Source organism: Mauremys reevesii, linkage group 7 (assembly GCF_016161935.1).
Source record: "Mauremys reevesii isolate NIE-2019 linkage group 7, ASM1616193v1, whole genome shotgun sequence".
Lineage (NCBI taxonomy): Eukaryota > Metazoa > Chordata > Testudines > Geoemydidae > Mauremys > Mauremys reevesii.
The window spans coordinates 56,411,324-56,427,658 of NC_052629.1; the positions used below are offsets into that span (position 1 = coordinate 56,411,324).

The 16,335-nt window shown below is 40.9% G+C and overlaps 1 protein-coding gene across 10 annotated transcripts in view; it reads right to left on the minus strand.

Annotated features, from left to right (window-relative positions):
• The window catches only part of LOC120409606 (pulmonary surfactant-associated protein A-like), a 51,732-nt gene that overhangs the window by 11,209 nt on the left and 24,188 nt on the right, over positions 1 to 16,335 (minus strand). For 2 of the 10 annotated variants that reach the window (XM_039548134.1, XM_039548127.1), the window contains exons 3-5: positions 7,316 to 7,435; positions 6,141 to 6,218; positions 2,775 to 4,485 (exon numbers count right to left, since the gene is read on the minus strand). In XM_039548134.1, coding sequence (XP_039404068.1) covers positions 4,109 to 4,485; positions 6,141 to 6,218; positions 7,316 to 7,435 — 575 coding nt within the window. In that variant the 3' untranslated portion in view covers positions 2,775 to 4,108. Of the gene's footprint in view, positions 1 to 2,774; positions 4,486 to 6,140; positions 6,219 to 7,315; positions 7,436 to 8,945; positions 9,202 to 10,412; positions 12,646 to 16,335 lie in introns of those variants that run through there. The other 8 variants (XM_039548133.1, XM_039548131.1, XM_039548130.1 and 5 more) reach the window with 7 other exon arrangements.

Here is a 16,335-nt window from a genome sequence, read left to right on the forward strand (position 1 = left end):
ATCTCTTTCTTGAGTGGTAACAGCTAATTTAGACCCCATAATTTTATATGTATAGTTGGGATTATGCTTTCCAATGTGCATTACTTTGCATTTATCAACATTAAATTTCATCTGCCATTTTATTGCCCAGTCACTCCACTCTCACAATGGGCCATTGACAAACTCTCATTCTGTCCAGATAGCTCTTCCTGAAGACGCCTCAGACAGCAAGACGCCAATGGCCACCCTACATGATTCAGCAAAGCATGTAAGGGCATGTGATATGCTCAGGTGAACCTGGACTCCATCTTGGGCCAGTAACTTTCCACATACAGGGGCTGTTGGCTTTGTTTGGGACAGTAATATTCCAAGTATATGGCAGAGGATATAAAAAGTCACCTGTAACAGCTCCATGTTGCCACTCTCCTGCTCTGGACCGTGGATTTATAACTAAAAGGAGCATCTTGAACTATGGCTTGAGGTCCTTTCAATCTTTTGGAAGTTGTCAGCCAGACTTTACAAGCCAGCAGCCTATAACATTAGTGTTACAGACCTGATATAAGGACTTCATAATCATTTGCATGTATATGATCTATTAACCATTTATCACTCTCTTCTTTTCTTTTATTATTAAATCTTTAGTTAGTTACTAAGGATTGGCTGACAGCATGACATTTGGGTAAGATCTGTGTTATATACTGACCTGGGGATATGGGTCTGATCCTTTGGGCTTAGAAAGAACCTCACATATGGTGAAATGGGTTTTCAATAACCTCTCAATATATTAGACTGGGATGCCCACATGGGAGCTAAGGGCTGGAATGCCTATAGATTCATATTCATAGACTCTAGGACTGGAAGGGACCTAGAGGAGTCATCGAGTCCAGTCCCCTGCCCTCATGGCAGGACCAAATACTGTCTAGACCATCCCTGATAGACATTTATCTAACCTACTCTTAAATATCTCCAGAGATGGAGATTCCACAACCTCCCTAAGCTGTTTATTCCAGTGTTTAACCATCCTGACAGTTAGGAACTTTTTTCCTAATGTCCAAGCTAAACCTCCCTTGCTGCAGTTTAAGCCCATTGCTTCTTGTTCTATCCTTAGAGACTAAGATGAACAAGTTTGCTCCCACCTCCTTATGACATCTTTTCAGATACCTGAAAACTGCTATCATGTCCCCTCTCAGTCTTCTCTTTTCCAAACTAAACAAACCCAATTCTTTCAGCCTTCCTTCATAGGTCATGTTCTCAAGACCTTTAATCGTTCTTGTTGCTCTTCTCTGGACCCTCTCCAATTTCTCCACATCTTTCTTGAAATGCGGTGCCCAGAACTGGACACAATACTCCAGCTGAGGCCTGACCGGCGCAGAGTAGAGCAGAAAAATGACTTCTTGTGTCTTGCTCACAACACACCTGTTAATGCATCCCAGAATCACATTTGCTTTTTTTGCAACAGCATCACACTGTTGACTCATATTTAGCTTGTGGTCCACTATAACCCCAAGATCGCTTTCTGCCATACTCCTTCCTAGACAGTCTCTTCCCATTCTGTATGTGTGAAACTGATTGTTCCTTCCTAAATGGATCACTTTGCATTTGTCTTTATTAAACTTCATCCTGGTTACCTCAGACCATTTCTCCAATTTGTCCAGATCATTTTGAATTTTGACCCTATCCTCCAAAGCAGTTGCAATCCCTCCCAGTTTGGTATCATCTGCAAACTTATTAAGCGTACTTTCTATGCCAATATCTAAGTCATTGATGAAGATATTGAACAGAGCCGGGGGATTGAGTCTGGTTTCTGGTTAAACAATGTGGTACTGAAGAAGCTATTTTGTTACTGGTTGAGTGAATCTAATTAAAGAATAAACCAGTTTTTGGGGATTGCCTGCCCAAGGCACCCAATCACATCAATGATGGGGTGTTTACACTAAGGAGGAAAAGGAGTTGTTTAGAGCGGGTCCAACTGGGAGTAATGGGATGAAGTCTAGCACAGGGGAAAATTTAGGCTAGATAGCAGGAAACATTTCTTAATCATGACTCTATTTGAATGTGTATGGTCCCCAAGGGAAGTGGTGGAGGTCCCGTTGGTTTAGATATTTCCAATTGGATTGGAATTCCAATTGGAGATCACTGGAGAACCACTGGCCGTGGTTCGCTGCTCCAGGTCAATAGGAGCTGCTGGAAGCAGTGGCCAGTATGTCCTTCGGCCCGCGCCACTTCCAGCAGCTCCCATTGGCCTGGAGCAGCAAACCGCGGCCAGTGGGAGCCATGATCAGCCAGACCAGCAGACGCAGCAGGTAAAGAAACCGGCCTGGCCCACCAAGGGCTTTCCCTACACAAGCGGCATTCCAAGTTTGGGAAACACGGATATAGGGGATAACCCTCTCATGAAACCCAGAACAATAGACTAGATATTACCTATTTGGTTATTATTATCATCATAGTGTATGAAAGCTTTAGAAACTGAGCTCGTTATAAATAGGCAAATTCAAAGATCAATGTGGAATTAAGCCTATTATAACTATTGGTTCATAATAAAGGTCTGTCATTAAAGGTAACAAGAGCTAGACAGGTTCCCAACTAGAAGTCAAATACAGTTAACTTCCTGATTATCAAATGTTTCTCTGAAAAAATCTTTTTAAAATAAATACTTAATCACTGCTTGCAGAGTCTTCTTGGAACATTTAATTAACTTTGCACAGCTGAGTACTGATACAAAGCTTTATGTGCTTTTGTCTCAAAAATTACAGGGCAAATATCAAATTATAAACTTTAATACATCAGTTCACATAACAGCCACTCCTGTAGTGGCCAGGAGAAGGTAATAATCGTATTAATGATAGTTGAACCTGAAAAAGATTAGAAAAGGCTTCCAAACTTCAGATGTTTATCCAAATTGGTTTCAGTGCATTCTAGGAGTCAAGAAACTGCACATTTGGGGAGGTTAAAAAAGGAACAGTACAAGAAACCTCGTCCATCTCAGATATAGCCAGTCGGGCCTCTGAGATCTAGAGTGTCCTTCATTTTTTCTTATTACTATTTTTGCATTACAGTAGTACCGAGACGCACGGTGCATACACATATTAAGAGACAACCCTTGTGAAAGCACTCTTGTGTTGTCCTGTTTGTGCCAGGCATCTATCATTTGGACGGCCATGTCTCCCCGATTTATTTCCTGACACCACCTCGCACAGAGTAAAAGTTACCAAGAGCTTTGGGTTGAAAGAACCCCAGTTAACAGCTGCTCCACTCTGGCTCCACAGGATGGGGAAGCATTTGAGAAATTTCTTAACCCCTACTGCTTTTTTCTTACCCCCTCTTCTCAAACCTTGCCTTTGCTGGTCTGATGATGGTGGTCAGATGTACATCTATTCAGTTTACACATTGGAATGATATTGTTTGTCCAATGGTTCGTATGATATAGAAGAGTCTTGATAGAACTGTAAAATACTGTAAATGACTATTTCTATAGTGCTATAGGGGAACATGGTATTTGACACACAAAAACAAAATGAGCAGCTTGCAGTATAGCTAAATGATCTATGATTTCCAGGGTTTTCGTTGTGGTCTCCCTTTATAATAACTGAGTTGAATTTTATTGCAGGGTTTCATATTACACAGTATGGCCTCAGTCTTGCAAAGAGATGCATATAGGGGGATCCACCATGTATTTCTCCACTGAAGTATACCTGTGTGAATTTCCTTCCAGGATTGAGACCTGTTCCTCTAATGTTGTTGCATAGTATATGCTGCATTATCTAGGCATGTAACTACAATGGAATGTACAAAGTTATCTTAGCATGGGACTCCTCAAACACACTAAGCCAAACCCTGAAATCCTTACCTGGAGCTTAATCAGCCACAGTGAGACAAGGCAGAGTTTGGTTACTATAATTAACCCCCTCTCAAATTAGGGATAGTCCTAGTTACAAATCAATCACCTTCGGTAGTTACTATTTCCTTGGTAAGCATGAGGAAGGAAAATATTACATCATGATTTTGTTTCTCTCAGATAAAATAATCACAGAGGACATTAGCTATATTGCTGAGAGGCTCCTGTTTATGTCTGAGACACAGAATAGTGCATGAACTCTGCACTATGAAATAACTGAGAGGAAATGCTTTAAAATTCACAGATAGTGAGGCGGTACTGGTTGCATTTTTTGTCATTCCAGCCTCCATCAGTGTACATCTCCACACAGTTTTCCCCTCCTTTGCCATTTGGCTCACGAGCACGCCAGTTGGTATAATTCAGAGGTTTCCCATCCAGATACTGGAATTCACCTGGAACATCACTCTCCCTTATACCCAGATAAGCATATTTGTTAAACTGTTTCACAATATCCAAAATAGCATCGTTTTCCTCCTGGTTCTTGGGGGTGGCGATGGAGCCACCAGCATGTTCACATGCTTTTAATGTGGTTTCAAAATTGACTTCTTTCCCATTGGTAGCGAGAATTTTTTCCCCCACTTCTGTTATTTTTCCTTCCAAAGTAAGGACTGCAAAGGAAAGTGAAAAGATCTGGTTGGTTTTTTGTCTTATTTTATACTGTCCATGTTCCTACTATACTCCTGGGAAGGGAGAAAAACCATGAGGAAATGAAAGAAAGGAAAAGAAGAGAACATTACAAATAGAAAGAGGAAAGAAGGAGGAAAATATAAAGGGAGGAAGGAAGGATGATTGAAAAGAGTGAAGAGGAGGAGAAAAGGAGGAACTACCTCTGTCGCAATCCTACCAACTCATTAGTTTTTTCAGTGAGTCTGTATAATTCTTCACCTATGGACATCTGTCTCTCCTCCTACAACCTAAATGTGCTCCACTCCCATATACTAAATACAGTTTCCGACCTGCTCTGTTATGTGCAATCAAATTTTAACAAGGGAAAAGGAAAGTAATTTTGACAAAATCTTTGATTTTTCTCCCCAATTTTCCCCAACAGCTCTAATGACTACACCACCCCAGAGTGTATTGAGAATATAAGCACTACTGACATCATACAACTGCCTCAGTTTCAATGGATTCCCAAGAGTTCAACTATAACACACAATAAAATCCTTTCTAAGAAGATTTTTTTAATGCAATTTGAATGAATGTGAGTGGCGTTTCCTTTAAGGTCCTTGGTACTCGGGGAGAATCAGGCCCTGTGTAAGCTCAACAGAGGTCTCATCTGCTTTGGAGAACAACTGTGAGAAACCTATGTAGATCCTCTTGCTGAGGGAATGGGCCATAAGCGGTCTCCTATTAGAGATTTGTGCTTCTCCAGATGGAGCTCAGTTCCTGTGAGTACCCTCCCCAGATGATCTGTTTCAAAAGTGCTGAGCCACACACCTCACCTTGCATGTTTCTTGCTCCTTCTCATAAATAAACCAATGGAAAGTTAGACAAAAGGGGGTAACTTTTCTGCTCTGTTAAGAATTGCAGATTCCACTCCCTAAAGTGGGAGTGGCACAGTAATCAGTTGGTCATGGTGAGGGAAACCTACTCCCACAAAGCAACATGTACAAGCAAGAGAAACTGCAATAGCCTGCTTGATGTGTATCTCCACGTGCTGCCCTACATGCTGGACATGCACAGCACAGTTCTTTGCACTATGCTATGCCTAGTTCATTTTGATTCTTGTCTATGTAAGTTCTGATACTCTGTTCATACATGTAGTATGCAGAATGCTCAGTATATTGTATAGCTCTAAGCACCCGTCTATGTCCCATCTTATGGACAGCCTTTTGCATTGCACTATATACTGCATAGACACACACACACTGACCAATCTTTCGTGCATGGCTTCCATTACTGAAATATCTGAGTGCCTCACAAATTATCTTTACAACACCTTTGTGAGGCAGGGCAGTGCTATTATCCCCATGTTATAGTACTGAGTGACTTGCCTAGGGTCATACAAGATGTTTGTGGCAGAGCAGGAATTGAACCCTGGTCTCCCACATCTCAGGCTGGGCTGTTGGATTAGCTTTTCCGTCCTTCCAATGTGCAACAAACACCTCAGCATAGTTAATTGGTGTTTGGAAGTAAGTTTTGGTGAGGAAAGTTTTAGAATGGAATACAAGTTTTGAAATGCAACTTGCTTTAAGTTGGGCTCTCATGGTTCATTTTGTACATTGCATTTTACACAAGTTGTGAGGAAAAGCAGAAAGATTACCTCCTTCCAGTCTGGTAATTCGATGCATTAAAACCTGGAGGCTTTCTTGCATTTCAGGATCAATAGAAGCAGGCAGGCCTAGAGATAATAATAATTATACAATCTACTTCACTGATATGAAAAATGCATCATATACAATTAATAACAATTTTCCAAAATTGTCTTGTACTTGATGTATGTCAGTTTCATTTTCTGTGGTGGAAAATTCTATTTCCCTGTATTTATATATTTTCAAAGAAACTCTATCACATATTGATTGTTCTTATACATAATATATAAAGTATATGCCTGTTGAAACTCCAGAGAGTTTCAACTACTGGAGAGTAATTACTTAAAGCACATTATATGTGAAATAAGATCCATTTTTCTATTCTGAAGTCTTTTGTGTATGTGAAATCCATGAAAGTGTTAATATTTTAGAAACTGTATCCTGCGTAGGCTGAACCAATCAGAACTTGCTGTGATTTAAATTTGCAACTTGACAGCCACAATGGAAAACTTTAGTGGGTGTGGAGTTCCTGTGATATTGAACAGAACTGGAATTCTCTTCTCTGTTTCCTTTATGGTCAGTTAAACTCTAATAATTTTTCAGTATGATTCTATCTGAATGGTGACTGCAAAAATGTCATTGTAGGTTCTTTCCAAGATGACATATGACATATTCATAGTTTATAGATAGAGATTTTAAAAACAAAAACAAAAAAACTCCCAGCATGCAAGTTTTTCATGGGATCTGAGAATCAAGCTGCCTGTTTTTTTCATACAAAATCATCACCAGTAATAAAACTTCTGCAGGTGAAATTATGCCATCAGTGACACCTGTACAGTCCCATTGCCATCAGTGGGGTAGAATAACTGTAACTGATTGAAACTCAGTACAGAATTCTGTTGCTGCTGCACAAGGAGGAATAGATTCCTTCTTAGTGTCTCGGAGCTGTGCTGGCTCTGCTTTTGTAAGACGAGTAAAAGGTAGTAAAACGTATTTTAGTCAATACAGTCAGGAGATCTGATAGATACAGGAAGCAGTTCAGTTGAATAACAAAGGCACCATTTTTACAGTCACTTCTAATAGCAGAACTGCACTTTAACAGACTCAGTTACTTTTCCCGGGACTGCTTTATACACAGCACACGTATCCAGTTTTTTTGGACTAAACAAAGATTTGTCTTATTCACCTGGTGGTCCAGGCTCTCCTCTCTCACCCTTGTTGCCTTTTTCACCCTGGGGTCCTTTCACCCCAGGAAGCCCATCTCTTCCAGGAAGACCTGGCATGCCACTGGGTGGCCCCTGAGGACCTGGAGAAAAGAAGCACACAAATGAAAAATGTACAATTTTTTTTTCAACTAATGCATTTTATAGGAAATTCAGAATAAATATGGGTTTAACAGATGCTGGCCAGCAAAGCAACAAACTGCATTGTGCTTCTGAATAACTTCATTAATGCACAAGCCTCAGGTGACTGTTGGCTTCATAACAGAGGCAAAACACTGGCTTCCTGGAATGAGCAACCAAATGCATGTTAGGATCCCAACTACTTCAATCTTGGAGCATCTTTGGTGATGGAGCTGGAGAAAGATTCTGAGCTGCTTTTTGGCATGGAAGGAATATTGCACAATGCAACAACCAGCACCTGCAGGTGGTGCATTAATAGATCAATGGTGCATACTGCCCCTTGGCTTCAACAACCTGAGAAGTGCATCAGAAACCTAATTAATACACTGATATGTAATTGCTTCCTGGTATTACATTTTCATGAATTCATTTTAAAAAATAGTTTTGTTGAGCATTATAGAAAGTATCTTTCTGCATGAAAAGTACTGAAAGGGTAATAGAAAAGAGATGGGGAAAGCTATGCTTGTGAATGCACTGATCAATTTTCTGCTCTAATTTCTCTCTTATTTTAAGAATACCCTGAACTGTTGCCTTCTCCTCTTATGCCCAAGAAATCAGTTGTAGTTTATGCTCAACAGCCACTTTCATCTAATTTTCTTGCAAAAAAAATGAATGTGGACTATAGACCAGCATCCCATTCAACTTTTACACTGGGAAGCAGGTTTAAAAATGGTTGAAGGAGCCACAAACCTTTTCTGTAAGGGAAGCTTGTCACGGGGAAGGGGACAAATTAACAGTTGGAGCTGAGTGGGAGATTGTTTCCACATGAGTCTTTGAGATATCAGTTTTCTTTCCTGTCCCAAATCAGGACAAAAAAGTAGAAATCATGAACTAATAAGTAAAAAAAAAAAGTTTGGATCGGGTCAACTGAAGTGTTTTATTTCTATCATTTCAAAACCTTTTGGTTTTGATCTTTTAAAACCTTTTCTTTTAAAAAATATGAAAATTGGATGTTTTTTGAATTGTGAGATTTGTCAAAAATAACCCTTTTCAGCAAACCATTATAGTTTTGACGAACTGACATTTTATGACAAAAAATGTGTCAGAAAATTCCTAACCAGCTCTAATAAAATTGCCACTTTTTCTCCATCAGCTTCTCACTCTTCTGCCAAATAACTGCTTTTGTTTCCCTCTCATTTCCACAACATTAATGTTCCTTCTACTCTACACCACTGGGAGTTGTTGCACCAGCAGAAGTTCACTACAAGTTGGAACTACAGGACAATTTCACTCTCAGCAGAAATTCACTGTATTTACTGACTTCACTGTAACAGGGTTACCCTGTGCATTAAATAGAACTCACCATTTTTTATTTCATCTGACTCAAGGAAACAGGTGATAAACCATCTAGTTTACTAAGCATAATAGTCAACACAGCAATACATCTATTTAAAAGGGGAGATAACCACTGACCATACCTGGTGGGCCTGGGTTTCCTTTCATACCATCTCTTCCATCTCTTCCAGGCAATCCATTGGCTCCTGGGGTGCCAGGGATTCCAGGAATTCCTGCACACTTCTCCTCAGCATGACACGTCACCAGAAAAAAAAACCCTGCTGCAAGTACGTGAAGTGACTGGAGTGACAGCATTGTTCAGGCCAGCTACAAAAGCAAGTTGAATTTACGATGCAATTCTGCACTGAGAAAAGTAGGAGCTGGTTTATGCTAACTGGAAATAATGAAGAAGTGGTCATTGTTAGATTCAAATTTGGCCTTGAATGAAGTCTTCAATTTGGGATTAAATCTTTCAAGTTTTGTCCCCCACCTCCTCCTCATTTATATTGAGGTTATGGAAGTATCCCTAAAATGACCCAAGCCTGAGAGATAATATTAAAAAGATCAATTAGTCATTTGGTGGCAACGGTCGTAAATCATGCCTTTTTTTTATTTGATGTGTGTACATCAAATGTAATATATTACATGGCAGTTTTGAAAAATGCATAATTCCAAACATTAACTTGCAAGCTGGATTGATTCTTATTCTATGTATGGCTAAATCCCTTAAAAGCAGCAAAGAATCCTGTGGCACCTTATAGACTAACAGACGTATTGGAGCATGAGCTTTCGTGGGTGAATACCCACTTCGTCGGATGCATGTAGTGGCATCTGAGCAGCCTGATGAATCTCACACCCACCACGTACATATTTCAAGCTGTTAGCAGTTAATGCTTTCAAGATGTGATACACTAAAATGGGAAGAAAATGTAAATCTGTATCGAATACATTTCAGAAGTATTCAAAAGTTAAAAAAAAAACAACCCAAAACAGGAGAAAAGGATGAAGTTGAGTGTGTGGCTTACAAATGGTGTGGCCCAATTATTAAATGAAATATTTATAGGGTAATAGATCTAAGTCTACAACAGTAAACTGTTTATTGAAATGAAAAGTTTTATTTGGGGATTAGAGATATATTGTTTTCTAAACGCAGAGGTGGCATTGTGTTTTGAGTTCTGTTTTAGTTCTGCAGCAAACCACACTGAGGAATGAAAGTCGAAGAATTAATCTACTGAATACCTTTTTCCCCGTCTTTCCATCCACCAAAATAAACCCTGATATTTACTGAGTCCATGCCACTGCCCATGGCCCTGTGGTTACAGTGCTGTTTTTAGTGAGCTGGCAGACTCAAAGCTAGCTCTGATATGCCTACATGTTGCGTCTCAATTGCAGCATAGAGATACTCTAATTCTTGCTCTACCTCTCTCTCCTCATTCTTAAAATCCCAGCATTTTTCAAGCAACTCCACATCTGATGAAATCACTAATATGAGTAGACTAGAATAGTAACAATAAAGATAAATACAGCAAAGCATTTTAAAATATAATAGAAAATGTAGCATGGCCTAAGTGAAGTTCTTTGTAGTTTTATAAAGCGTTTACTCACCCGTCTTCTCTGAAGTAGAATGAAAAAAAAGTCCTCAAAAGTCTCATTTATAGAGTATGTTATTTGATAACACACCTGCATACCAAAGTGGAGGCTTGATAAGTATAATTTGAATGATTCTTTTTTGTTTTGTTCACACACTTAATTTGTTACACAAATATTTAGAAAAATTTCAGGCACTGTGAGACGCTGGTTTCCTCAATTATAGTAATAAGTTATGTTTTAATGGAGAAAAAAACTCAAGCAGAACAGGTAGTCTCTAAAGATGTTTTTGGAGTTAATTCAAAGAATACAAAGTTTTCATGGAACTTTCATCTCATTTCTAAAATAAACCTTGTTATTGTTCAAAAGATTACAAGGAAGGATGGGCGGGTAGCTAAGGGAGGGGGTGTGTGGCCTAGTGGTAGCACACCGGACTGGGACTCACGAACACAGGGCTCTAGTTCCAGCTATGCTAGTGGTCTGATGGCTGGTGTTGGGCAAATCAATTCCCTTTCTCTGTGCCTCAGTTTCCCCCAGCTATAAAATGGGGGATAATGATATTGATTTCCTTTGTAAAGCCCTTTGAGACCTACTGGTAATGATCACTAAGAGCTAGGTGTTGTTATTAAGGCAATGGACCAGGACTCATGAGGTGTAGGTTCCGTTTCAGGCTCTGCTAAAGACTTCCACTGATAACCTGGGCAAGGCACTTCATTTTAAAGATGGGAAACTGAGGCACAGAAAAATTATGTTAATACTACTTTCTTTCTCCCATCCTTTGGCTGACTTGTCTGTCCCTGGCCTGAAGAGATCACGGCATGACTAGTATCTTACCTATGTGTACATACAGTACCTGGCACAACAGGTCCTCAATCTAGGTTAGGTATTCCAGGTGCTACTATAATATTAGTAATATATAGTATTTTGATTTTCAGTATAGCACAAACCATATACAAGTCAGAATAAACAAGAAATAGAAATCTGATCTGTGTACATCTTTATAACATTTACTTTAGATTCATATTTTTTCCCCATATAATCGAGTTTATATGTCAAAACCACTATCGCCACCAAACAAACAATCGTTTTAAAAAACTTTGCTGACATCGAATAGCAACTAGGACAATCACTAAAAAACAGAGAAACAATCAAGGTAACAGAGACTTGTAATCTACCTATGCAACAAACCTCCGTTTAAGTGAAGTGTGCCATGGGGAAAGAATAGCAAACAGTGAACCATAATGATCTCCAATGTTTGAAAGTTTCCTGAATTTGTGTGTTTCTTTACCCAGAAATACAGAGGTTATTGTCTCTTTTACAGTTTTGTTGAAATGTGAGAGACTATCCTTGTATCTAGCAGGCCTAAAAGAGGTCTAGGGCATGTCTACACTTAAACCATTACAGAGGCACAGCTGCAGATGTACTGCTGTGGCGCTTCAATGTAGACACTACCTACACCAGGGTTCTTCGTTACAAGGACAGTCCATATTTTACTGTACTACAGCTCTATAGGAGGAAGGGGTCAGATTTTTCCAGTACTGCACAATACAGAGTCTAGCTGCTAATAATATAAAAAAGCAATCCTTCTCACCTAGTTGTAATTCAGGAAATTGCAAAAATTTCTCTAAGGGTCTGATATACAAAGGTGCTGAGCACTCACTGCTTCAGTTGACTTCATAGTCTCTGTGGGTGCTCAGAACTTCTGAAGAAAATCAGGCCTATAGTTTGTAATCTAACAACTGTCTGAAATGGTTTTTAAACCCCGAAGCTATTTTGTTAATAGGTTTGAAACCAGTAATTCCTTGGGAACAGAAATTCCCAACTGAAACAGTTGCCATCTTATTTTTCTCGCCCTGTTTCCTAAAGCCCCTTGGCCTGATCTATACACATGTATTGTTCTGGTATAACTATTTTGCTTAGGGGTATGATTTTCTACTGCCATAGTTTACCAGCACAACATCTAGCATGTGTCATGATGGTGTACCTTATTCCTCTTCTTATGTGGAAATAAGCTACACTGTTAAGGCACCTTTATACCACTATAACTGCATCCGGACTGGGAGGGATCATTCCACGTTAAATGTACTGTTGGGTCAAAGCAGAACAACTTTGGTATTAGGATGAGGCCTTGAAGTATGCATTGCTATTTACTCTCTGGCCTGAGAAACTGACTTAGCATTTGATACAGTAGAAAAATCACTATGCAGAAATTAAAAAATTTCTATTTATGACCATCCGTTGCATCCGACGAAGTGGGTATTCACCCATGAAAGCCCATGCTCCAATACGTCTGTTAGTCTATAAGGTGCCACAGGACTCTTTGCTGCTATTTATGACCAGACATCGTATTTGTGACATACCAGGGTACAATCCAGACCAATGAGTATCTGTGTCACCCCAGCCCTGTAACGTGTGGTGCCCTTTACAATTCCTTGCAGCTTACAAATAGCGTCCAGCATGTAAATGTCTCCCAGCTATGTCTGTGTGTTTGCTGCCTCCAGCCAGCCACATTTTACCAACCTTAAAGATTACCACAGGGTAACGAGTCTCATTTTTCCCCCCAGAAATGTACTTCCTGACCTGCCCAGCCCTGTCCTCAACAGTATGAGTATATTAAGTCTGTTATTCCTTTAAGGGAATAATATGCACACAACTTGCAGGGGCGGCTCTAGGCACCAGCAAAACAAGCTGGTGCCTAGGGCAGCCAAATCTAGGGGACGTCCCCTGCGGCCGGGGGTGGGCGGCAGGCTGGGCCGGCGGACCTGCCGCAGTCATGCCTGCGGGAGGTCCCCGGAGCTCCGGGACGACCGGACCTGCCGCAGGCATGACTGCGGAGGAGGCGCTCGTCCCGCGGCTCGGCTGGACCTCCCGCAGGCATGACTGCGGCAGCTCAAGCGGAGCCGCCGCGTCCGCGAACCGTCCGCAGCCGCGGGGGGTACAGCCGAGCCACGTGGGACCAGCGGACCCTCCGCAGTCATGCCCGCGGGAGGTCCGCTGCTCCCGCGGCTCCGGGGCGCCTCCCGCGCATGACTGCTTGGGGCGGCCAAAACGCTAGAGCCGCCCCTGACAACTTGTAACCCCAAATAGAGTTGCCCTGATACATCAACTTGAACATGCTAGATTAGATAAAAGAGTAACACATGTTTATTAACTACAAAGAGATAGATTTTTAAGTGAGTGCAAGTAATGAGGTGACAAAATTAGAAATGATTACAGTACAAGAAAAATAAGGATAAAATGTTTACTGATGTCTGACAAACTATATTAGATTAAGAGAAAAGTTTGACTCCCTTCAGAGTCCAGCGCCTGTTTCCTTTGCCTCTTCCAGTGCAGTGAATGCAAGAGAGAGAGAGAGAGAGAGATGGGGGAGTGTCTTGGGGGTTTGTCCCTCCATTTTATAGTTTCAGTCCCCCTCTTGACAAACATTTCCAGCTGAGAACCAGGATCCAAAGAGTCTATGTGGAAGGCTATTCCCTGACATTTTTTTTTTACCTGTTTGAACTTCTTTTGTCTTCCCTTCCTGCATGATGATGCTGTTTACTGCTTACATGCAAATTAAGTAGAGCACATATTCCTTTGTTTAGGGCAGACCCGTTTGCCAATTTCTGTTTGGGCAGGGCTGCTTGGTTTGGAACATGTGTTATCACCACCATGCAGGGGAATATTATAACTTCACATACACTGTTGCCCCACATAGTTTACTAGGACAGTACTGACCAGCAAATTATGAGTTTTCAAATGATACGTTAAAAGACATACTTTATACAAAGATTACTAAACACCGTGTAGGGGTGTATTCTGTCATAGTATTGCACTTATAAAAATAAACTTCATAACATTTAAGTTAAACCATAAAAATTAAAATCTTCAAGCAATTAGATACTCTTAGAAAATTCAGCCCTTTTCATCTATTTGCTCTTCTAGGAAAGAGAAATGCCAATTATACCAGCCTCCCCCCCCCCAAAAAAAAATCAGCATAAGGATTTTTCAGCTTCTGTGGAAAAAGGTAGTGTTTTCTCTGCGGTAGGAAATATATAACTTTATTAACAGAAGAGCTACTTGTCCTTTGCTTTTGGATTACATATTTTTCCTGCTTTCTTATTTCCTTGAAGTCACACATTAAACTCTCAAATTCAAGTAGCCTGGATACTGCATGACAAAAGGAGTTCATTGTCTCAGTGAGTCACAGTAAGCTAGATGGAGCAACTGAATGCAGAATGACCTCGAAGAAGTGGGTGCCATTGATTTACCATAAATCATTTCTACGATTTTGACCTGGGAAATAATTCCTGAAATGGATCATTAATCTAATCCTGTGTCACACATGGAACATGTTCAAAGACCACATCTGTGCAAAGAATAAATTAATTTGTTACTCCAGAGTCAACCTGGGAGTTAGTTTGGTGGACATTACTTGCATATATGTCACATGTACTACTTGGTACTAAACAAAGTAAATGATAGATTAATTTATAAAGCTAGCTACCTTGCAAAAAATCCAACTGGTGGGCCAGCACTTCTTCAAATACGGTGTATATGTATAGCATACACAGTGATCACTTGCTAAAGTTCCCTTTATCACTCTTCTTTATAAGACTTTTGCAGACTCCCTTTTTTCAGATGAAGTGTTGGTGCCAGTGGTACCATCCATATTTCAGAGAGGCTCTTATGGAGCGTATTCTCACACATGCAGTATCTACGCCATTTCGGCTCCCACTAGTGATATTTGGAATTTGGATGACATCTCAGACCTGATCCAGAGGCCACTGAAGTCCATAGAAAGACTCCCATTGACTTCAGTAAGTTTTACCTCACACCCCTAATTTGTTTCCAAGCTCAGTCAAACCTTACTCACAACATGATTCTCTATGCAGTCATCCATGTTCACATGTGGCACCATGATAACTGAACGCCTCATTAGCCATAGTCTCTTCAGTCACTATCATTCTTTATATCTAGACGTTTTTCCATGACAATTTCTGTGTGGGGAGTTTTTTCTTCTTTTATGGACTCATTAAACTTACCACAGGACCATGGCAGACGTTAGCTTTTGGGGACCGGAGATGCACCCTCTGGGTATGTCTACACAGCAATGAGAGCACTCAAGCTTAAACTCCCTTGCATCCACACACCAACTGTGTTAACCTAGGGCTTGGACCTAAGGTCCCAAGACCCTGTGGTGCTGGAGGTTTCAAGCCTGTGTTAAGCTGGGACCTAGGGTCTGAGCCCTATTGCTTTCCTGTGTGCATGCAGCCCTAGCTTGACTTGGGTCCTGGAAGTCCTCTGGACTGGATTGTATCCCAGAGTTCCTTCAGGCCACTTGTTTAGTCCTCTCTATGTAGGTAATCTGTGATGCAGTCTATTGCACTCTAGTGCAAATGGTGTTCCCTGATGCCTGAGAACAGGGCTGGGTGTGGTACTAATGCAGGTTGATGGAAAGGGGGAGAGACACTCCATCATGTATCTGAGCAGGAATCTGCTGCCCCGGGAGCAGAACTATGCAGCCATAGAAAAGGAATGCCTGGCCATGGTGTGGGCCCTTAAAAAGCAGCAGCCATATGTATTTGGGTGGCACTTCATTGTGTACACTGACCATTCGCACCGACGTGGCTACACCAGATGAAAGGGGCCAGTGCCAAGCTCCTGAGGTGGAGTCTCCAGTTTCAGGATTATAACATGGACCACCTTGATGTCAAGAGGAGAGGGGGACTGGAACTTCCCCAGGCCACTGACTAAAGTGGCTCCACTCAGTTCGGTCTTGGAGGAGAGAGAGATATGACAAAGTGGGATTTTATTCATCTTTTTATGTTGCATGTGAGTCTTACTGTCCTGTACTAATACTATGTATACCTCAGTTTCCCAGTGTACTGCACCAATACGTCAGTGGTGAGAATTGGGTGCATGATTTTGCTGAGGCCCTTGGGGCAGGTGAGGCTGCCCA